Raw genomic sequence first — 24,275 nt, forward strand, 5'->3', positions numbered from 1 at the left:
CGTTGACTTTTTTCAACATTTGTGGCCATATATCGGATATAACACGGCGAATGTTGTCTTCCAAATGGTCAAGCGTTTGTGGCTTATTCGCATCGACCAATGACTTTACATAGCCCCACAGAAAGTAGTCTAGCGGTGTTAAATCACAAGATCTTGAAGGCCAATTCACAGGTCCAAAACGTGGAATTAGGCGGTCACCAAACGTGTCTTTCAATAAATCGATTGTGGCACGAGCTGTGTGACATGTTGCGCCGTCTTGTTGGAACCACAGCTCCTGGATATCATGGTTGTTCAATTCAGGAATGAAAAAGTTAGTAATCATGGCTGTATACCGATCACCATTGACTGTAACGTTCTGGCCATCATAGTTTTTGAAGAAGTACGGACCAATGATTCCACCAGCATATAAAGCGCACCAAACAGTGAGTTTTTCTGGATGTAACGGTGTTTCAACATACACTTGAGGATTAGCTTCACTCCAAATGCGGCAGTTTTGTTTTTTGACGTAGCCATTCAACCAGAAGTGCGCTTCATCGCTAAACAAAATAAAATGGACGTAGTGCGCGATACGTATTCCGCACAGAACCATTATTTTCGAAAAAAAATTGCACTATTTGCAAGCGTTGTTCAGGCGTGAGTCTATTTATGATGAATTGCCAATCAACCAAACTGAGAATAATCACATGACATCTGTTAAATCGGTCGCCATCTTGAACAGTAATGCTAACTTAAAGTTATATACCTCGAAAAAAAACACCCGTTACAATTCAATGCACATAATATACATACAAGATCTTTCGGTGGAAGTGAGGTTATGCTGAGGATAAATGAAATAAATAATAGTTTCTTGCATCATATGAACGTGTCTTTCTGAACTTTGTGAAGTATTGCAGCTGTTTGAAGACAAATTGAAGGCATTTGAATATGTAACGAGAAGGTAGAGTTAGTATTTTTGTTTGTTTTGACCACTGTCGACTTCTTACCAATCAGGTGGAAATTGATCTATTCAAATCAAGGAAAATAAGGCTTCTTCGTTAAGAATGATGAAATTTGAAACGGTTATAACGGAAACGCTGTGTGTTGTTTCTTATTCCAGTTGTGTTCAGTAGCTTATGCCATTTAATTATGGAAAGGTGCACGTATCAACAAAGTTTAGAAATTGTTGAATTATTTTATCATAATCAATGCTCCTTTCTCGGAAGCTATCAAAGTTATTTGCTTATAATTTGGTACAAAAATTGGTTGTTACATCCCATTGATCCTCCAAGCTCCAGAACATGCACTTGTTCAGTAGGTCATATTTTAAAAAAATGGGTATTTCAGAAAATTTAACCGGTGACAAGTTTTCCATTAGTCTGTTGTCTGGTCCTTTTATAAACCGTTTTTTGATTGTGTTTTTTTTCGATTTCCAGGCGAACGAGACCAACGGCAGTTCCAACCAAAGACACTTCCAGAACATTCCGCCACATCCGAACTACGGCCACCAGCACCTCCACACCCAGATACCGCCTCCCAATCTGCCTTCTGGCGCGCCCAGTCCCCAGATCATGGGCCACGGCTCGCCCCCTCCGCCAGCCCAGACCTACTACAAGGACGAGCGCACGCAGCGGCAGCACTACAAGCTCAAGAAGAAACTGTACGACAAGCAGATAAAGGGCGAGCCCCCCAACCAGGGCGCGAACGACGGGTACATCGGCTCGCAGACCAAGCTGCTGATGTGCGCCGCGGCGGACAAGAAGGCGGGCGGGAACAGCGTCGAGACGTCGGAGGACGGCGAGGAGGGCAGCGTGCAGGACGACGAGGATACCGTCAGGGTGATCACGGAGATCCTGTCGTCGATCGAGGCGCCGCTGGTGAGTTTTTTTTTCGATTTTTGTTTCCGCGGTTGCCACGAGAAGGAGGAGGAAGATGAAGAGAAGATATGACAGTTCTGTGTTCTGAGAGCATCGAAAACTGAATTCGGTCTAGGTTAGGTTGGGTATTTTACCAAACAACTAATGATTTTTGCGACACTGTTAGTCAAGATCTTGTGGAGGTCATCTACTGTTTGGTGGCAAAATTGGCAGCCATTGAAAGGTAGAAAATGATATTTTGTTTGTTGGGAACTTTGAATGTCGATAGAGCCTTCAAAAATAAAACATGTTCCATTCAATTTCGCGTTTCTTAGACTACAAACCATAGAGTAATTAACACAGATAGAGGGAGTGTACGCAATTTTTACATGTCCCCAACATGGTTAGATTATGTTGTCGGATTGTGATACATTTTCAAACCCACGATTTTACTATATCGTTATGAATGTATATTATATCAAATGAAATATTTTTATTTGAGTGAATCTCGATTAAATATATAAATTTGAATCTATGTAATCCAATATTTTTTCTGATTGTCGAATTTATAATAAGCAGAATATTTATTATTTTCTGTATCTACCTGCTGAAATCCAAGGTTTGGCAACTTTTGATCTCCTAGTGTCATCGGTTGTTTCACATCGTTTGACGCGCTTGGAGTTTGTTTTCTGAATTTCTGATATATTTTGAGCTCGATTCTGAGTTAATATGAAACGTTAATTCACTATGGAACAAAAGAAGTGCGTTCTTTGTGGAGCAACTCGCGATTTGGGTGAAATATCGTATCACTGATATGTTTTCATTTCCGCGCGCTTCATGCCAAATTTGATAGTTCTTGTTGGAGCCAAAATCTGTTCACTAAAATGATATATACTCCCTCTATTTAGGTTTATTACTCTGAGCTGCAAACCAACGCATTTAATTTTTTGTAAGATTCAACCTTCTGCATTACCTACTTACTGTTGTCAAGACTGGTTGCTAGGTAAAAAACGTTGATAAGTAATTTAACCTAGTTCTAAATTACATCCAATTTCACAAAAATTTGAAACAAAGTTATGTTCTTGATAACATATTCAAATCAAGGGAAAATAAATGGATAAGAATATTCATGGTAATGGCAAATGAAAAATCGAAAAAAAAAAAACGTATAGTTGGCACCCCAGCAGAATGCGATATTTTTCTACCAGTATCCTTGAGGTAAAAACGAAAATTTTTGTGTTACAAATGCTTAATAAAGAGTTACTAACAAATGATAAAAAAATCTTCATTTTCGAAAATGTGGGTGCTTACTTCACGGAAACGATTAATGCCAATTTTACTCGTTAAAATGTTGGAACTACAGGCGAACATATAAGACCTAGCTCAATAAGTCTCGGGCTCAGCCAGTAAAAACACATTTTTTCTCCGAATTCACGTCTATTCGTTAACATATACTCTAACGCTCTTTTTACTTTTCGATTCCTTCTCTGTAGAAGGATTCTCCTACGCTTTCGAAATAAGTCCTAACCTCTGCAATGATTTCTTAATAAGTACCAAATTTTCTTCCTTTCTTTTGGGGTCTGCAAAAAGCTAATAATCACAAGGGGTCAGATATGAGCTGGGTGGTCAAGCAGTTGCAAGCGCAATTCGTTCAATTTCAACATGGTTTTCATAGATTTGTGACTAGGAGCATTGTCTTGGTGAAAGATTTTTTTTTTAAATCGATCCAATAACTTTACAACATTCTTTCTGCAGAAAGTTTCGACTTCACTTTCGAAATAAGGTTCAATCTTGACCATCACTTCTTAATTAGAGCTAATTTTCTTTCCTGCAGCACAATTTGTCTTGAAAATTAACTATATGTTGCGAAATTCTTAGACGTATCTTTTGAAACTTGGTTCCAACGAGAAAAAAATTGTTATGGTATTGGCAGAGCCATCTATGAACAAGGCTAAGGAATTATTGAGCTACTTATTAACTAATCTCAATTCATACGTAGAAATAAATCAGCGACCCTTTATAATTACGTAACATAATAAGATAATCCAAAACAATTTAGTCTCGAGATTTCCTTTGTAGATTTTGCTCATGGAATTCACTTAATAAATGTTACAAATATTATGACCAAGTATACCTTGGTCATAATATTTGACATAAATTTTCGAATCTGAGAAAACTTTGGACTTAAAATGATGAAATACAATTGAAAAAATAGACAACATTAATCATAGAATCTTATTTCGCTTCTTCGGTTGTTCTTCGTTTTGTCATTCGTCACTTTATTTCAGTAATTATTCCAAAACAATACATAATTGAAATTTATTTTTATCGTACCTACAACTTTCGTCATACCTATAACTTTCACAGTTCTATGCATCACTTATGTACTTCTGTAATATCTTTAGACTCCTATGAAATACGTTTCGTTTCCATTGATGCAGTCTAACTGAAATAACTCCCCTGAAATATATCGACGATGTTGCAAATTGAAATTCCACAGTTCACGGAACTCTAAATCAAATATACCACTTCAGATCAATAAATAAACCATCAATAGTTGTTTGTACAGAGAGCAGACGGGCGATAATGGCAGTTTCGTCAGTCCAAATTCAATCACAATGTGATCCGAGGGATTCAATAAAGTCAATAACATTCTGTTATTAAACATGTACATTAATAACCGTTTTAATTGGAATATACTTCTGACGAGTGCCATAATTGAAGGTTCAATAAAACACGGAGAGCTGTTTCAGCGAGACTGTATCAATGGAAAAATAACGTAGGTCGTAAACGTAAAAAGATTTATACGAATTTGAATAAAAAAAAATTACAGATCATCAAACTGGTATTCGAATTGTGGAACATTTTGGATCAATGACTGGAAATAATTGATGAATGATAAAATTAATATCACAGAAAGTGCAATAACAAGCTCACATAAAGTATGAGAAGAAACTTTTAATTAGCTATTTTAAATTTTTCATATACTTTACATATACTGAATGTTTCAGAAACAAAAACATCTCAGTACATTTTCCAGACGATAATGAAGGCCCAGAGTTGATACTTTGGGTTACATCGCTTTCCCATGAATATTTAGTGATGAGTCCATAAGTGCCATCAATGTGAAAATGATCATATTTCTCATTGGAAATGATTCTATGGGCCTTCAACGTATCGGCGACCTGTCGATCTGAAATGCTCTGTATATACAATATGATTAAATCACACGATTTATCCTGAACACCTCTGTTGCATTTTATTGCATAACGATGAAAGGACAAAAAAGTTTCCGCTTATAAGAGAATGGTTGTTCAAACGAGATTCACTTTCCCATATGATCCAATCTCAATATTTAATAATCTCTTCTATTCGTGTACTCTACTTTTGATATTTAAAAGGCATGGTAAATTCCTATATTGGTGCTTCGCTTATTATTTCCTGCATATACTGGATTTTCGAATGGAAATGATACATGACTCCGAAATTAATGTATTTATTCAAATGAAATTTCTATAGTGAATCCTAGAAAAATGGAGGTAATTACTGACTTTTTGATAATTATTGAGAAATCTACTGGATGTTCAAAATAAGAGAATTCATTGATGACTCATTCAAATGTAAATATCATTTTTATTCCAAATGGCATATCTTGTATATTTTATTTTTTTTTATAAGGTAGCAAATGTAATCATCTTTATAGAATTCTCTATCCAATTAATTGATAAAATATAGGGTGTGCCATTCGGAATAAGCCCAATATTAATGTTTTACTAAGTTATCAATGAATCATCTCATTTTGAACACCCAGTAGAGTTCTCAATGATTATCCAAAGTCAGTACTGACAGTACTTATCTCCATTCTACTAGTATACACTCTCATTCATTTCTCGAAGTTATTTATTAGACTTGTCCAAAAACCCTTCAATTTGGGTAAAATCGAAATATCTCAAAAGTTTCAAATATTAAAACTTTGAACAATCTTGTGTCCATTTATCCCAAGCAATATGAAAATTCGATAAAAAAATATAAGAAAAAACATGTGTGATCATTCACATTTTTCTGGAACAACCGGTGTATTTCCAAACAATTTGAGAATGTAGCACTAATGGAGCGCCCCTGTTGAAAAAACATTAACAAAAACAGCACCTGCTCCGATGATAAGACAGTGCCTACACAAAATTAGATTCTAGTGAATGAAGAATATTGAAATGTTTTAATTTAGGAACCTATAATATTACACAAAGTATTTTCAAAGTTTTTGAATGAAATAAAACAGCAAAACAGAATAAATACATATACCTAAGTTAAAAATATCGAAATGCATATACAATATAATAATAATAATATAGTTTATTGAATCATAAACAATAATCGCAGAGGCTAAGAGCCTGTACGCGATATACAATTGAATACATTCATGTATACATTATTTCTTAAGCCATTACCATTATGGAAATACAATTTAATAGAACAAAAAATTACCCGCTGAACGTCCAATATCTTGAATATAAAAAATCCCACATCTATATAATCTGTTGAAGAGATCTTAATAAAACAAAACGGCACGAAAAAAATCAGCTTATTTATACTAGAGCATAAAAAAACTAATTATCACATTTTATAACAAAAAGGAACGATAAAAAAATCATTTTCACATAATCATGTTTATCGTAAACATCCAACTTAATAAAACAAAACAGCAGAATAAAAAAATGTGTTCCGCTGAAAACATTTGGCATTTAGCAGTAACTAGTTTCTAATGCAGAATCACAGGAATTTTCCATATGTTGAATATGCAAACATCGGCTTACAAATAATTCGAAAGCGAAAGTAGTGTTCATGGGCGCCCGCAGAAATTTTTCTCAGGGGGGGCAAAATGAAAATTATTGAAAAACGATAAGGCGTCCTTGATTATCATTGAAAACCGGAAAATTGTTGTGAATCCATTACTTTCCTTTTTTCCTTGCTCTTTGGATTGATAAAGTTATATGGAGGGTGTTCTGCTGAAAAATGAGGAAATCAAAATCTCAGGGACCCCCCTGCGGGCGCCCATGGTAGTGTTGTTTCTCGTCTTTGTTAAATACATAATGATATTATCCCTCTTTCAATAAGGGTAATAGGGTTGGACTGTCATGTGTTATTTTTATACAGGCTGATTAGTAAAGACGGATTGGAGATTTTTATTACAGGGAATGTTGACAAACGCAGCGGAGCGGAACAACCTTATGTTATTTTTAATAATAAGGATGAATTATGAAAAGTCTGTCAGCAAACTGGGCAGAATTTCCGCCACTCAAATAGAGGCGCCAGAATCGGTCGGTTCGCTGTTTCATCCTTAACGACGGCCCTGTATATTCGAATCAAACGATGGTTTCGCAGCCACCCAATTTTCCACGTTGCTCATTAGTTTCCCTATTGCATTTCGCCCACACCGACGTAAACAAGACTAGTTTGCTTACTTTCTGTACACGTAATTGATTCGTTTTCTCGGAATATTCGCGATATTCTACGATATTAATTTCGAGATTTGACTCCGCGCCTCTTTCAAGATCTTTCTCTCTCTCTGCCCCTCTTGACGTCAGATAAATCCCAGAAAAGCTGGCCTCTTAATGAAAACGACCGCGGAGGAGAGAGAATGTGTGGCCGCGGTATCGAATGTCGATTATAAAATTCCCTGAAATCGCCCGATGGCATTTGCTCAAGGCCGTGCACAATCTTCCCATCATGACAAACGTTCACTTCGATTGACGCATCTTCGTATTCCAATTCGAATCGGCAAAAGCGATCGCAGAAGAAATATACACAATCTGACAAGGTGTTTTCCGAGGTTTCGGTGTCTCCAGACAGAATCCAAAATGAGGGGAAACGTATAGATTTGAATGCGGGTTGGTTGAGATTTTCATCTTTCGGTGTGGGGACATATGCAAAAAGCTTTTCGTATGCAGTGATGATATTCCCCCTTCTATCATATAAGAGTTTACCAACACGAATTATAAAATTTAAACTGATGATAATGGTAACACCTTGTATTATTTTTTGACATTTCTTATGTCATTTGTATTCAGAAGGCTATGCCATTTAATGATGGAAAGATACACTCTTCAACATCCTTCAGAAATTGTCAAATTGTTTTATCAAAATCAGAGCTCATTCGTGAAAACCGAGAGGAATTTAAGAAGAATTCATTATTCAGTTAATCGACTCACTATTCATTGATTGCAGACAAATTTGAAAGGGGTACCAAGGACGGCTGATCACACGTACCTACTATTGTATCTTGCAAAGAAAATTCACCTGCAACTTTCTTTACAATACGACGAGTAGTGTTAACTTTTCTTTCAGTATTCGCAAATGAGCAATGATTTTGAATGAGCTGCTCTCCTTCTGAACATTTTTTTCTTTTATCAAAGGTCCCATTCTTTTTCGTTTAGAAGTAACAAGAATTTAAAAACGAACATTTTCTTGTTGAATGTCAAAAACTTGAAGCATTGTGTCAACATTCTTCAACAGTAAACGATAAAAATTTTTCGAAATGTCCATTTTCGGCTTGAACCCAAGAAGCCTCACATCGACGAACTGATGATTCCGTCTGACTAAAATTTTGGTCCATGGAAAGCGTCTGACTCTTTTGATATAACGTCAGAGTAATAATATACAAAATATATATGAAAATCATCCACTTACAAATAAGTGAAGTTCATGTTTTTTTCGTAGAACTTTGAAGCGTATTACTGAATTTTGGGTCCATGCAAAGCGTCTGACACTTTTGATATAACTTCATACAAAATATAAAAGGTGTTTTTTTAGAGCTATAGAACTTTAAATTGCAATGAAACAACGATGGATTAGTCCAATCTGGACGTCCAATTTTCGATGACTTTTTCCAACATTTGTAGCCGTATATCGGCAATAACACGGCGAATATTGTCTTCCAAATGTCAAGGGTTTGTGGCTTATCCGCATAGACCAATGACTTTACATAGCCCCCACAGAAAGTAGTCTAGCGGTGTTAAATGACAAGATCTTGGAGGCCAATTCACAGGTCCAAAACGTAAAATTAGGCGGTCACCAAACTTGTCTTTCAATAAATCGATTGTGGCACGAGCTGTGTGACATGTTGCGCCGTCTTGTTGGAACCACAGCTCCTGGACATCATGGTTGTTCAATTCAGGAATGAAAAAGTTAGTAATCATGGCTCTATACCAATCACCATTGACTGTAACGTTTTGGCCATCATCGTTTTTGAAGAAGTACGGACCAATGATTCCACCAGCCCATAAAGCGCACCAAACAGTCAGTTTTTCTGGATGTAACGGTGTTTCGACATACACTTGAGGATAAGCTTCACTCCAAATGCGGCAGTTTTGTTTGTTGACGTAGCCATTAAATCAGAAATGCGCTTCATTGCTAATGGACGTAGTGCGCGATACGTATTCCGCACAGAACCATTATTTTCGAAATGAAATTGCATTATTTGCAAGCGTTGTTCAGGCGTGAGTTTATTCATAATGAATTGCCAAACCAAACTGAGAATAAATCACTTGACAGCTGTTAAATCGGTCGCCATCTTGAACAGTAATACCAACTTAAAGTTATATACCTCGCAAAAAACACCCTATACATGAAAATCAGTCATTTGAAAATGAGTAAAGTTCATGTTTTTTTGGAGAACTTTAAAGCGTCTCAATTTTTGTCCATGTAAAGCGTCGTCTGATGCTTTTGATATAACTTCAGAGTATTATTCTACAAAATATATATGAAAATGAGCCATTTAAAAATAAGTGATGTTCATGTTTTCTTCATACAACTTCGAAGCGTCTTACTGAAGTTTTGGTCCATGCAATTTGTCTGACACTTTTGATATAACTTCAGAGTAATATTCTATAAATTATATGAAAATCAGCTATTTGAAAATGAGTGAAATTCATGTTTTTTTCGTAGAACTTTTAAATGTCTTACTGAAGTCTTTGTCCATGTAAAGCGTCTGACGCTTTTGATATAACTTCAGAGTAATATTCTCCAAAATATATATAATAATCAGCTATTTGAAAATAAGTGGAGTTCATTTGTTTTTCGTTCTGAAAGGCTATTGTTCAATTCTTCAGAGTTATGTTCTGAGTGGCACTAATTTTTTTCATTTTAATAAATGACATAAATTGAAAAAAAAAATGTCTTACGGCTCTGGGATCTTCCTTTATTTAGGGTAGGGTTTCCTCGGACAGTCACCGTTGACCTCGCGTTTCGACGACTTCATCTAACCAATAGGAATTCAAGGAATCGCGTAACTGGGCGGAGCTACGCTATTTCTAGAACTGCGATTGGTTGAATGAAGTCGTCGAAACGCGGCGGTCGACGGAAACTGTCCAAGGAAAACGTCCGAGGAAAATCAATCGCAATTCTAGCAATCCCGTAGCTGGGTGAAGGTGCGGTACATCAATTGAACCATCAGCCGTCCTCGTAATGGAATCGTCTTTCCGGTTTCGACGGCGACTTCCTCGACTCGGCCATAATCTCGCCATTCCTATCGAAATCTTCGGCCAATTACCCAGTCGTGGAAAGCGGATCGTCGTCCGCGATCGAAGATTTTCGATTGTATTCAAATACCTAGAGTATCGGCTTTCTTTTTTCTCCCCTTCTAGCCGACAGAGGCACGGTCAGGTGCATTCGACGGCCCCCGCGACACATCCTGCTTTCACCTGCATTCTAAACAACAATAACAGGACGACGGCGGCGTCGACGACGACGTCCAAAGTTCTGCATCTACCTTTCACCGGGATCGACGGACTATGTCGAAATTTCGACGCGCGCGGTTGCGAAAAAAATTTGAAACGGTTTGATAAAAGTCCGAGATGACTCCATCGCCTCTCTTTCACCTTTCAGTCGTTGAACTCGATTGGCATTCAGGATAATTGACGCCGGTGCGTCTATATTGTCGGCGCGGAGAGACAATGACGGGCTTCGGGATGTTCCTTTTCTTGCGAATTTTCGGTGCCGCTTTCACTTTTTCGATAGTATCTTTAATTATCGTATTCCTATCTGATAGAAATGAGAGACGGTATATCTGATTGTTTCGTTACGAAATTAGTCATGTAATGCAAAGAAGGCGTCTATTTTGAAATCTCATAAAATTGACTCAAATTATGGGGGTACCCCAAGGTAGTGTTATAGGTCCCTTCTAATTCATAATTTTTATAAGAGGACGGTAAAAACGAAAAGGGCAGATTCCTCGAATCATTTTAAGAAAGAAATGTCCTATGAACATGGGCCCGAAAACGCTTCGTTTTTAATATACAGGGTATTAAAGTTAGATTTTTTTTTCAATTTTTTTCTGATAGTACTTTTTCATCAGAAGATATTCAACCTAAATTCGGCATAAATATTCCAATTTAAAGGTCTCCTCATGTGACATGTTAATTTTCATTGCAAACCTATGAGGTGATTCTTATTTTAGAACAGTGCCAGTTTCTTTCCTTCAGAACTTATTTTTGGTGAACCACACTTAGTTTAAAAAAATGCTCGGAAAAATGTGAAGAGAATGCGTGTATCTACAATATAAATCAAGATATCAAGGTGAAATAAAAACTGAAAGATGGCGAAAAGGATGGTCTTTGAAATAAACTGAGCGTATACTCAACAAATTTCCTGAACTGTTCCACAGGGTGTTAAGAAATACATGGCTTTTGTTCAACCTGTATAAATGAGCTATCAACGTTTTCAGAAAACTTTTCTGGAGTTTGTTTCAATACCAAAGAATTTATCTTTGATTTGGCGTAGAAACAATTAAAATCGATGAGAAAGTACGAAAGTTATTGGACAACGAACTTGATCAAAATTTTAGGTGGTGAAGTTGTTTTTTTGACGGTGAATGTATATGGGCTTTCAGCAGAAAGATCCGCTACCGATAGGTATCAGTTTGATAACGTACGTTGGTATTCTCTGCTGGTCGGGTTGCTGCTTTTCTTGACATCAATAGGTTCTGTGAGTCCTTATTAAAAGTTATGATGAGACACAATTTTCTGGTATAATGTCGATTTTAATTTCCAACTTTGCTTTCGGTATTATTACTATTTTATTCTACAATATATGGGAAATTCATTCAGAATAACATTCAAGAATGTTAATAAAAGTATTTCTCCAATTCTGTGGTTATTCCGTTCATTCTTCCACATCTTGTAGAACAAAATCGTGCGAGAATATATCAGAAACGCACAGTTTTCATGGTTATATTTTATTATTCTATGTTGGTACTCCGAACTTTCCGCCACGGCTTTATCTGTCAATTCATCAATTTGCCTTAAAGAAATCAGTTCTGCCAACCAACATTTTTCAATGCAAAAATCACTAAATTATATTTATGGAAATATTTCATTAATTTCAATGAAAATGCAATGAATTAGAGAAAATAATGTATAATACTCGTACAGAAGGCTCATTCTACCACTCGTTCATTCCAAAACTCGTGGAAGAATATCAATGCCTTCTGCACTTGTATTATAAATAACTATTTTCAGTTTCCATTTTTGCTATATTTGAAATTTAAATTTCATCCCAAAATCACTAACTGTCACTAAATATGTTTTTACTGGTTGGGCCCGGAACTTATTGTGTGACGCGTTACATTGTCAACAGATTAATCTAACCTATAGCTTCTCTATCTCACTTCCATTCAATAATGATCGCCGGTGCCAATTCGATCGAAGAAGTTTTTCTCATGCGATTTTCTCCCTTTTGTTTAGCTTTACCTGAGAACGGATTCGCTGAGAAAACCTGCGTTTCCGAAAGACCGTGTAATGCGGAAATTGAAATGGCTAATTATGAAATGGGAAAAGATTGGAATATCGACGCTTTTGCAATATAATCGAGTTAGGTAATCTAAGATTCGTTTCGACTTATCAGGAAATTATAATCCGTCTCTCTTCTCATCGGTTTCAAATTGCCCGGTTATGTTTTCTGCCTAATGAAAGTCGATTACCGGATTCGTCAGCAGGTGGTCCATATTTATTCAGCACTGCGGATTTACACTACAGTTTACTATTTCCTGGTATGATTCATGTGAAAAAATTTATACGTACAGTGTGATTCATGTGTGGAACACCTCAATTCAATCAATCTTGTGATATGGCCGCTATTATGGCGGTATTTACATTGTTGTCAAATCTCTCCCTTTTTCCGGAAAAATAATGAATTCGATTTTATCGTCTCAAATTCCTTCGGATCGTCCATCATTCTCGCCAACAACGTCAGACTGATCCTAGTTATTTGTGCTATCGACTCGATATCCGAAGAAATAACCGGCGAAGGCCGGAATCAATTGAAGGCGGCATGCGAGAAATTTATTTATGAAATGTAAATGTCCCAATAATTGTACACCTTGACGATATCATCAGCGAGTGCGGTTGGTTGTTCAGTCATTATTAATTTTTAGATTTCAGCATTCCGCAAGAATACTTTTATGATAAAAATTCTAGCCATTTTATCGATATTTTAGATAGCTGTTTGATCGATAAATTAGGTATAATTTGAAAATATGTCGCAAGAAAGTACAGGCAGATGATCATGATTTGGGTTCTTTTTGGTACCTGCTTCATACAATCATACACCTACACGGACAAATATCCCGATTGGGCAGTTCTAAAAGTTTTCCAATAAGAGGTTACATTTTTATATTACAAAAAACCGCGTACATTTTGAGAGAAATCAATGGATGTTTGTTTCATTGTAAAGAGGAAAGTTTGCCATTAAGATGGACAAGATATCAGCCAAATGACCTTCACGGCTGCAGCACAATATCCTTTTCATAAAATTTTCCATGACCAATTCGCACATTTGCGGTTGTATGTTCTCGATAACTTCACGAACTTCATCTTCAAAATCTTGAATCGATTGTGGAGCTTTGGTATAGACCTTATCTTTCACAGGCCCACCAAGAAAAAAATCTAAAGGTGTTATAATATCACATGATCTTGATTGCCAATTATATTTCCCCTTCGAGAAATAACAAAGCCAGGAATATTTTCTTGCGAAATTGCGATTGTTTCGCGCCTGTGTTGCACGTAGAGCCGTCTAGTTGAAAAAAGAAGTCGTCCAAATCAATATTTTCCAATTCCAACCACAAAAAAACATCAATTCTAGCCTAATTCCCAAGATCAGCGAGGAATTGACAAACTGGGTTTTTGTAACACTACGCGCTGCAGCACACGGTTTCGATTCTTCACATCACTAATTTGTGCCAACAGCCCAAATTTTCCACCAATCTCACAATTGTCGACCGAGAAGGTTCTTTACGACCACCCAAAAGTGCTTTAGTTTTGCGAACTTTGACTGCAAAATTTTTGTAGTGAATTTTAACAATTTCATAACGACGTTGAAACGTGTATCGTTCCACTTTCAGTATTGGCGTAGATTCATTTGTCAAATGTCAAAAGATGACAGCTGCCTGGATATCGGTCTACTCTTATTCGTGAGTAAAACATAAGGGCATCTAATTTTTTCGTTGCTAAGTAATATTTCAACCAGAAGCATGAGTGCTGGTGGCAACAACAAACCGAGTCGAAGACGAGGATTTTTGCACCTGCACCAATGCTTTTCGTGCAAAAAATATCACTGCCTTGTTTTTCGATTTTTTTCACAGGAAAAAATAAATGCCTGAATGGTATTTGACAAGACTACTTCATGAGACCATAATTACTTGTTTTCATAGGTGTTGTGATTTTTGGTGATAGCAGCTGTCAAGTTTTGCCACGGGTAGACTCGAAAAAACTGCTGACAGGTGCTGTCAGTTTACAGTATACAGTTTTTCAATCTAGAAACCATTTGTAATTCAAAATTGGGCGTTAGTGATTGGTGGAAATTGTCAAAATGAAACCTCTTATTGGGAAACCATTAACCTACATGGCATTGCCCAGAATGTTAGCTTTCTATACAAAGTGGATTATTGAAAACTTGTCATGGACACCTCCGAAGTAAGAGGTATGAAAAAGGAGTTGAAAAGTTTTCAACAATATAGAGGGGGGAACAATAATGGCGTCTTCAAGCACACATCCCCATCAATCCTCTGTGGCCTAGCCACCCCAAAATAACAAAATAATGGCTACCACCATTAGAGGGTGGGCATGATGGCTGAATGATGTATCACCATCAGGTTAAAGAGCTTGTAGAGATTACTTTGCAATGATAAAAGACAAAGCTGGAAAATTTTATTTTTTTACCGATTTATAAAAATAATAATTTCTGCCACTATTGTTCAAAATTGTTACCATTCTATTCTAGACAATAATATAGTCTGTTCTTAATCCGTTCCCGAACATTTTCGAGTGTCTCGCTGATTTTTTGTCTGTTTTTCATACTTCAGCCAATGTGCTTAATTTCCGTTTTTTTTTCCAGGTTCTCGACTTGGGCCCCCGCAGTGCCTTACTCCAATGGGCCCCACCGGTCCACATAACAGAGACTCCGGAAGGCGAAGACCCCGGCGTCGAAATATCAGAGTCTGACCTCGTCTACGAGGTCCTGTTGAGCGACAAGAGCAAGGAGATGAAGTTCAAGTCGATCTACAGGGGCGCCTCGCTATCCTGCAGGATAAGAGACCTGCGACCCGGCCAGGAATACTCTGTGTGCGTTCAGGTGCATTACGGGGAATTGCAGGGATCTGCAACCGATCCGATTGTGAGGTTCGTGACGCCCCCTTGTGAGCCCGACAAACCCCCGGTTCCTAAGCTGTTCCACAGGACGAAGAACACCGTGCAGGTAAATTTTTAGGCCTTCAATAAGCTTTTACCTAATAATAATATAACACGGCGTAGAAAAAAATTGTTTAATTCCGGAAAAAGTACTTCCTCGAGCGGGACTCGAACCCACAACCGCCGAATCACCAGTCCAGTGCTCTTACCAACTGAGCTATCGAGGAAATAACAGTACAAATTACGATGTTTTTTGACAAGGGTTTGGAAAGTTTTTAAATATTAAAAGGAAACTCATATACTATCTATATGTTGGAGACGTATTTTTTGTGATAATTATACCAGTTTATCGAATCTTTATTAATCTTCGCTACAGATTGAGTAAATAAGTACCAAAACTTATAATTAATTGATTCATCACAGCTTACTGAATGGATCTTCATAATAATTTGGATTTTCCTGAGGATTTCTAGAGAATTGTTTGATTTCAAAATATCATTTTCAGATAAGATGGAACGCTGTCAACGACAACGGCTCTCCCATTCAAAGCTACATCCTGGAGTGCGATGATGGAGGTGGAGAATTTGCTGAGGTGTACAACAGCAAGGGCAAACAGCACACTCTACTGAAACTGCGACCTTCCACTGCCTATAAAATAAGGATGGCTGCCGTCAACGAGATCGGCAAGAGTCCCTATTCCGACATAGTGACGTTTCACACTGCCGACAACCCGCCAAGTCAGCCACACCCCCCTACCTTGGTCGAGGCCACACCTTCTAGTCTTCACTTGCAGTGGAACAAAAGATTCAGGGACGACGAGTTCACCCTGCAACTGGATAATCCTGCCAACGCTTACGGTGAGGATGCTTGCAGTATATTATCATTTGCGTTTGGGTTAAAGCTACAGATAGATTGTAGTTCAAATGTATATGTATTTATTACTCTTTTGAGCGCTCCATCATTCCCTAACCACAAAATTGAAGCAGTTGAAATTTTGGATGTTGTTATGGAATAACAATCTCAAGCTGATCACATCATAAAAACTATACAAAATTCAAGAATTTTCTTTATTGTATTCAGTTTACAGGGTGTTACACCATTGATGCTACGCTCTATAACGGTTAAGCAAAGAAATTTCGAATTTTTTCCGACGGAGTATCATCAAGTTCCATCAGAGCTGCTTTCTCGAATTGTTTAGGTACTAAAAAAGTGCAAATGACCAAGAATATGTTTTTTCTTATGGAATATCCTGTTTTTAATTGAATATATTGAGGAGTTCACTTGATTTGACACTTTGTTAGTATGTAGCCTAGTATTTTAACCGATCTTTATTATGTTCATAGGTTTCATGAATGTGTACAGCGGTCCGGACACACATTACCATTGCAACAGACTTCACCACTTTACGAATTACAAATTCCGTCTACGAGCTCAAAATGAGGCGGGTTACTCCCCTTGGTCCGCAGAGGTCCAGTATGCCACGTTGCCAGATCGACCATCGGCACCCTCAAAGCCTACAGTTAAGGGTAGGATTCAGGCGTACTCGTTCAAGCTACAATGGGACACACCGACCCACACAGGTGGTTCGGAAATCGAAAACTATATACTAGAAGTCAATTCCGGTAGTGGGTATAGAACAGTCTATACCGGCAAAGAAGTAGAAGCAGTCTGTGATAAATTAACTCCCGGTAAGTGGATGGATAAAATTGATCTCTTTTCTGCGGGTTTTTCGATGTAAAGGGTGTTTTTTTTTAGAGCTATAGAACTTTAAATTGCAATAAAACAACGATGGATTATTCGATTGACATGAATTTTATTCATCCGCAAGATAATCTTGTGGCATTACATTTTAAATATGATTTCTGGCATATGACCGCCACGGCTGGCTCGGATGTAGTCCAATCTGGACGTCCAATTTTCGATGACTTTTTCCAACATTTGTGGCCGTATATCGGCAATAACACGGCGAATGTTGTCTTCCAATGACTTTACATAGCCCCACACAAAGTAGTCTAGCGGTGTTAAATCACAAGATCTTGGAGGCCAATTCACAGGTCCAAAACGTGAAATTAGGCGGTCACCAAACGTGTCTTTCAATAAATCGATTGTGGCACGAGCTGTGTGACATGTTGCGCCGTCTTGTTGGAACCACAGCTCCTGGACATCATGGTTGTTCAATTCAGGAATGAAAAAGTTAGTGATCATGGCTCTATACCGATCACCATTGACTGTAACGTTCTGGCCATCATCGTTTTTGAAGAAGTACGGACCAATGATTCCACCAGCCCATAAAGCGCACCAAACAGTCAGTTTTTCTGGATGTAACGGTGTTTCGACATACACTTGAAGATTAGCTTCACTCCAAAGGCGGCAGTTTTGTTTGTTGACGTAGCCATTCGACCAGAAGTGCGCTTCATCGCTAAACGCGATATGTATTCCGCACAGAACCATTATTTTCGAAATAAAATTGCACTATTTGCAAGCGTTGTTCAGGCGTGAGTCTATTCATGATGAATTGCCAAACCAAACTGAGAATAAATCACTTGACAGCTGTTAAATCGGTCGCTATCTTGAACAGTAATGCCAACTTAAAGTTATATACCCCGAAAAAAAAACACCCTATAGTAATTAACTAGTAATTAGGGCACAAATATCTATTTAGTGCCCTTGTTACATACATAATCATAAAATATCATTAATTTGATCACTATAGACTACTTCAATGAGTTTTTTTTTTTTTTTTTTGAAAGGTACCACATATCAATTGAGGGTGTGTTGCACAAGTCGTGCTGGTGTCAGCAACTACTCTGATCCATGTACGGTAACAACTGACGCCATACCACCTGGCCAATGCCCCACTCCCGAACTGGCACAAAAACCTAAACCAGACTCGATAAGTCTGAATTGGTATGAGCCGGACTACAACGGTGGTGCTCCTGTCTTGGAGTATGAGGTGGAGATGTGTGATTCAGAAGGGAAATGCAGTCTAGTCCAAAAGAGTAAAGCGATGAAGTGTACAGTGGAGGGTTTGAGTCCTGGATGTGAATATAGGTTCAAGGTAATTGAAAACAATATGCTTGTTTTCCGAACAGATTGCTCTATCATTTTGTCGCAATGTTTGTTCGAAATTTTGTTTTCCTGTTGATTTCAAACTAGCATATTCGATAAAGTTGGCATAAGAATGAAAGTATGCTTAAAAGCCAACAATAAAACTTTTAAGAGAAAAATGAAGTCATTCTCATTATTTTTTCTATAAAAACAAGATGAATTATTTGTAATAAGTATTTTTTTCATCTTATAGGTCCGTGCAATTAATAGGATAGGGCGTAGTCCATGGTCGGATGATTTAGTTGTTATAAGTGGAGCTGCCCCTCCATGTCAACTGTGTCCTCCCACCTTGAGTGTTAAGTCTTCCCATATTGTTCATGTAGAGTGGAAAGAACCAAAATGTAATGGAGCACCTATCAAAGAGTATAGGCTAGAAATGAATAGGTATGTATTTTGGATTTTGGTGATATATTTCAGAAATTTATTTGAATATTTCATGAGAAATGAAAAAAAAAAATGAAGTTCTATAAGAAATGTATCCTTTTGTTTCAGTACTGAACCAGACAAAGCCTTTGAACCAGTTTATGAGGGTTTAGACTTACAGTATGAAGTCAAGAACCTAGTTCCAGCAACTGCCTACGACTTCAGGGTAGCAGCCGTCAACTCGGCTGGTCCAAGTCCATTTTCAGAAATTTCGACTGTTACAACTCCAGCTTCACCTCCATCTGCAGTCAGTTTCACTAAACATTCCTCCACTCCCACTACCATAAGTCTTCATTGGAACGAACCATTACATAATGGTTCAGAAATTACAGGGTATAAGATTGAAATAGGTGAGTCACTATTGCTTTTTGTCTCAGTTTCTTCTTCAGTAATGTTGCACTTTACATTCACCGGATAATTTGATAATTGTCAGTAAATGTCGATTTACGTTGAACATTTGTGTTTTTGGTACATTTATTTCTTTTGTGTTTAGTGTTTTGCTGAGAATTTCGTTGTTTTCTATTATAGAATATGCTAGTTATTTTCAAAGTTTGAACAGATTCAACTTCTCTATAGAAAGGTCATTGAAAACTTAGGTTATTAAAAACATGATTGAATTCTAACCTAAAACAGATTACTATTTTAAAAATGTAATGAATCAAACATATTTGCAATGAAATACTTTTTAATAATGATAAATTCATTACTCGCACTAAAATGATCTTCACAAAAGAAAATAATGAAAAGAAACACTTTTGCATATGACAAACTATCAACATATCCAAATGACGTCATGTTGGGTTTAAATTTGTAAAATAGCCATTGAATCGTTGAAATATCATTCTTTTTTTTTCAGGTGATAGACATATACCAGTCGAAGCACCAGCTTCCTTCTACGAGATCACATCTCTCCAATGTAACACAACGTATAAAATTAGGATACAAGCTGTCAACAGCATAGGTGACGGACCATTTTCTTCCATTTTGAGGGTGGCAACGTTGAAGTTCCCTCCCTCGCCACCAAAGTTACAGTGCGTGGGAATAGGACACAATTACATTAAATTGAAATGGGGCGAAGGAAAGAATTTAGATTATACCCAGTATTGTGTTGAGGTTATGAATCCTAGATTCAAAGAATTCCAGTCTGTCTACAGAGGTGAGTAATTTGATGATTAATTCCTTGATTCTGTTCAATTTCAAAAGTTTATTACATTGAAATGTTATTTTTACTTCAGGCACAGCATTTACCTGCAAAGTCAATAAACTCCAAGAACTCACCGCCTACAAGTTTAGGATCAGAGCATCGAATGATCTAGGCGTTGGAGAGTACTCTAAAGAATACGAATTCACAACAAGCATTTCACCCCCTTCCATACTGAAAGCTCCTAAAATCGTAGAAATAGAAGATCAAATCTGTACAATTGAATGGCTGCCTGGCAAGAATACTTTCACAGACTCTCTACTTTACGAAGTTCAATTATGTAGAAATAACGAAAATTACACAAGGGTAAGGATATAATATATAATAATAATCTTTATTTTTCTGACCTTAAATCAGTACAGGCCAATTGACATGTCCCCGGTCTACCATAATAAAACACATTTTTTTGGCAAAATTCGATTTTATTATTCAACATACTTGCCTTCGAGGGCGATACAGCGATTATAGCGATCTTCCAATTTTTCGATACCATTTTTGTAGTACGATTTGTCTTTTGCTTCAATATAGGCCTCATTTTCGGTGAGTACTTCTCCATTGGTGCTAAATTTCTTTCCAGCGAGCATTCTTTTGAGATCTGAGAAGTAGAAAAAGTCGCTGGGGTCCAGATCTGGCGAATATAGTGGATGCAGAAGCAATTCGAAGCCCAACTCATGCAATTTTGCCATTGTTTTCATTGATTCGTGACACGGCACATTGTCTTGATGAAACAGCACCTTTTTTTCTTCAAATGGGGCCGTTTTTTAATTATTTCATCCTTTAAACGATCCAATAACGCTATAATAATCGCTGTTGATGGTCTGGCCCTTTTGGAGGTAATCAATGAGTATTATACCTTGCGCATCCGAGAATACTCATGCCATAACCTTGCCAGCTGTCTGTTGTGTTCTTCTTCGCTTTGGATTTGGTTCATCTTGTCAGTCCACTCAGCTGACTGTCGATTGGACTCCGGAGTGAAATGATGGAGCCATATTTCATCCATTGTCTCATATCGACGCAAAAATTCAGGTTTATTGCACTTAAACAGCTTCAAACACAGCTCAGAATCATTAACACGTTGTTGCTTTTGATCGATTTTGAGCTTGCGTGACATCCATTTTGCAAACATCTTGCATGTACAAATATTCGTAAATGATATCATGTACTCATTCAGATGACATCTTCACAATGTCTGCTATTTCGATCAATTTCACATTACGGTCATTCAAAATTATTTTGTGAACTTTTTTGATTTTTTCGTCGGTGACAGCCTATTTAGGCGTCCACTGCGTTCGCCGTCTTCGGAGCTCATTTCACCACGTTTAAACTTAGCATACCAATCAATGATGGTTGATTTTCCTGGTGCAAACCCCAGAAACTCTTCATCAAGCCAAGATTTTGCTTCAACTGTTTTTTTCCCTCAAAAAGCAATATTTTATCAGCACACGAAAATCTTTTTTTCCATCTTTTTTCAAATAACAAAAGTAGCTACACTCACAACGCAATATCTCACAAACTAATGGTCGGACTGCTGTCAAATTTTGACACATATCGTTTGAAGGTTGTTGCTAATAGCGTATTCGATTGGCTGCACCAGTTCGAATTAATTCAAGCTAATTATTAGCGTATTCGACTGGCAGCACCAGTGCGAATATATTCGAATTTTTGTGGAGCTAAATGACATAATCAGCTCGAATTAATTCGAACTGGTGCAACCAGTCGAATACGCTATATATCATTTAGCTCTACAAAAATTCGAATTTATTCGCACTGGTGCAGCCAGTCGAATACGCTATAACCAAAAATCGTATGAATTTAATACTAGCACCGCCATCTGTGTATCAGACTGGGGACTTTTCAATTGGCCTAATAAATTTCCATCGATTTGTCAAAAATACAAAAGTCTTTTCAAATCAAGGTACATATTTTTATGATTTTTTTTTATTTTCTAGGTTTATAGAGGCCCCGAGGTGAAATATCAAATCAGGGACCTAGAGGAGGAAGTCAGATACAGCGCAAGAGTGTGTTCTGTAAGGTTAGCAGCTTCCGGAGAATTAGAAGGACCTTTTTCCCCCGTTATCAATTTCTCCATACCCTCTAGTAAAACGTCAGAACAGAAAGTTACAGCCACAACTTCCGCGGTTGTAACCCATCAGAACAAGAACCGGAACGTGGTACAACAATTGAAAAACACGTTCAATCTAAGAACAATGTCCGAAAGACAAACCGTGTTTGCATACGCCGTTCTATGTACTATAATCGGTATACTTCTAGCCATTATGTCTATTACACTTTACGATTACAAATGAATCGATGGGGAAGAGACGAATTGAATTTTTTCAATTTATCAATTCCTACAACAAGGTAATCAGAATCGATGCTTTTTATGGTAATAATAGAGGTCCAAAATATTTAGTTTCTTGTAGTTTTTATACATGAATGTATGGCTGGTGCTATTAATATATTTTGAAAAAAAATAGGAAAGGAACGACGTGAGATATTTCATGATTTTTTTAGATAAAATAGGGAACGTGCTAATCCGAGTCTGATAAATAGAATTAAAATGGAGTTTCTTCATTTTTTTCCAGTTGGAAAAATTGGTGTATTTTTGAAACGATAATTATTACTGTATCTTTTTTTTTTATAATCTGGAAGTTTCATGAAAAATCATGAAGAATTTCACTCATATTATGTCTAATAAATGTTATCTAATTATCTGTATAAAGTTCTAGGTATTTCAAATTCGTTTGCTATAGATTGATATAGCGACTATATTTCATAGTTAGAGATTCTTTATATTCCTAAATTTATATTAGAAATTTCATTTTTTTTGGCATGTCAAACGAAACGACGAAATAACGAAATGAAAAATTAGGATTACTGAAAAAATTGTCGACTAGTCATTGGGAATCATACTTTGAAAAATAAGAAAATTGTGCATTTAAATAGTCATCGAAGAAATCGCTCTAACTCTGAAATTAGATCTGGTGTTGAATTTATGCCTATAATATTCTCTATTATATGTTGGTATTTGCAATTTTATTGATAATAATTGTAACATAACAGTAAATCAATTTATTAATGATTTTGTTGTCCCACAAAAATCTGATTGAAGGATTTCATCACATCTCTGTTTTATGTTGTGACTCGTATTTGTCTGAGAAAATTGACTTCTTTGCAAAAAACTCGTTTTTTGAAATAAGGAAATTCTAAAAAAAAAACTATTACATGTAGTTCCAAATTTTTTATTTTTCAGAGATCCTGTTCTTATACTGTATATTTAATTGCGATAAGTAAATATTTCTCCTATTCGTTAATATAATTTTTTTGTAATATTATTTAAGTGGTTGTTCATTGATGGAATTTTTTCGAAACTGCTATGTCGGTTTTCCTAGTGATGAAGAGAAAATATAAATATATTTTTATATTACATGCTTGATATATTTTCCATAGGTATTTATATTGAATGAAATTATTTTCTTGTAGCCTATTGTCTAGATACACTGTTGAAAATTAATTTTGGAATCCTTGGCCTTGATCAGTGATCGTACTACGAAGGAAGTATTGAATTTTTTAGCAAAATTTTAAATCGATGTGCAATAAAGCTTAGATACCCAATGATGAATGAAGTAAAACCTACCAGGAATCAGTATTAATAATTATCCAATAAATGATCAGAATTCACTTAGAACTAAGAAAGAAATTTATCTGTATTTTCTATAATATTTTTCTTACTTTTGCTTCATCATATTGGTTCTCATTTTGAAATCATAATCATTATATATAATAGTTTTTTAGCGAATATAGTTAAATTACTGAATTATGCAAATAACATAATTAATATTTTTATTTGACTTGTACTATTACCATGTTTATATAAATACATTGTTAATCATTATGGCTATTCAATATGATTTTTTTTTCAAATTTTATGTAGTATTTGTATACGTCCTATTCGAAGTTACGTAAGCAAAGATTTATTATGATGTTATAAAATACTTACATGAATTACATAATTATATTTTATCTACCTTA

General features: G+C 36.4%; 1 protein-coding gene and 1 non-coding gene across 6 annotated transcripts in view; one reads left to right on the forward strand and one right to left on the reverse strand.

The window, feature by feature from the left end:
• Window positions 1–24,275, forward strand: part of LOC123678983 (fibronectin type-III domain-containing protein 3a) — an 86,149-nt gene extending 61,874 nt beyond the window's left edge. For all 5 annotated transcript variants that reach the window (XM_045616283.1, XM_045616285.1, XM_045616284.1 and 2 more), the window contains 10 exons: window positions 1,413–1,853; window positions 15,219–15,578; window positions 16,017–16,368; window positions 16,855–17,199; window positions 18,262–18,569; window positions 18,813–19,003; window positions 19,112–19,392; window positions 19,899–20,198; window positions 20,278–20,549; window positions 22,193–24,275. In XM_045616283.1, the coding sequence (XP_045472239.1) occupies window positions 1,413–1,853; window positions 15,219–15,578; window positions 16,017–16,368; window positions 16,855–17,199; window positions 18,262–18,569; window positions 18,813–19,003; window positions 19,112–19,392; window positions 19,899–20,198; window positions 20,278–20,549; window positions 22,193–22,549 (3,207 nt within the window). In that variant the 3' untranslated portion in view covers window positions 22,550–24,275. The remainder of the gene's footprint in view (window positions 1–1,412; window positions 1,854–15,218; window positions 15,579–16,016; window positions 16,369–16,854; window positions 17,200–18,261; window positions 18,570–18,812; window positions 19,004–19,111; window positions 19,393–19,898; window positions 20,199–20,277; window positions 20,550–22,192) is intronic.
• Trnat-ggu lies at window positions 15,665–15,738 on the reverse strand. Its single transcript has one exon. It is a non-coding gene; the product is annotated as a tRNA-Thr (tRNA).

Source organism: Harmonia axyridis, chromosome 4 (genome assembly GCF_914767665.1).
Source record: "Harmonia axyridis chromosome 4, icHarAxyr1.1, whole genome shotgun sequence".
NCBI classification, from domain to species: domain Eukaryota; kingdom Metazoa; phylum Arthropoda; class Insecta; order Coleoptera; family Coccinellidae; genus Harmonia; species Harmonia axyridis.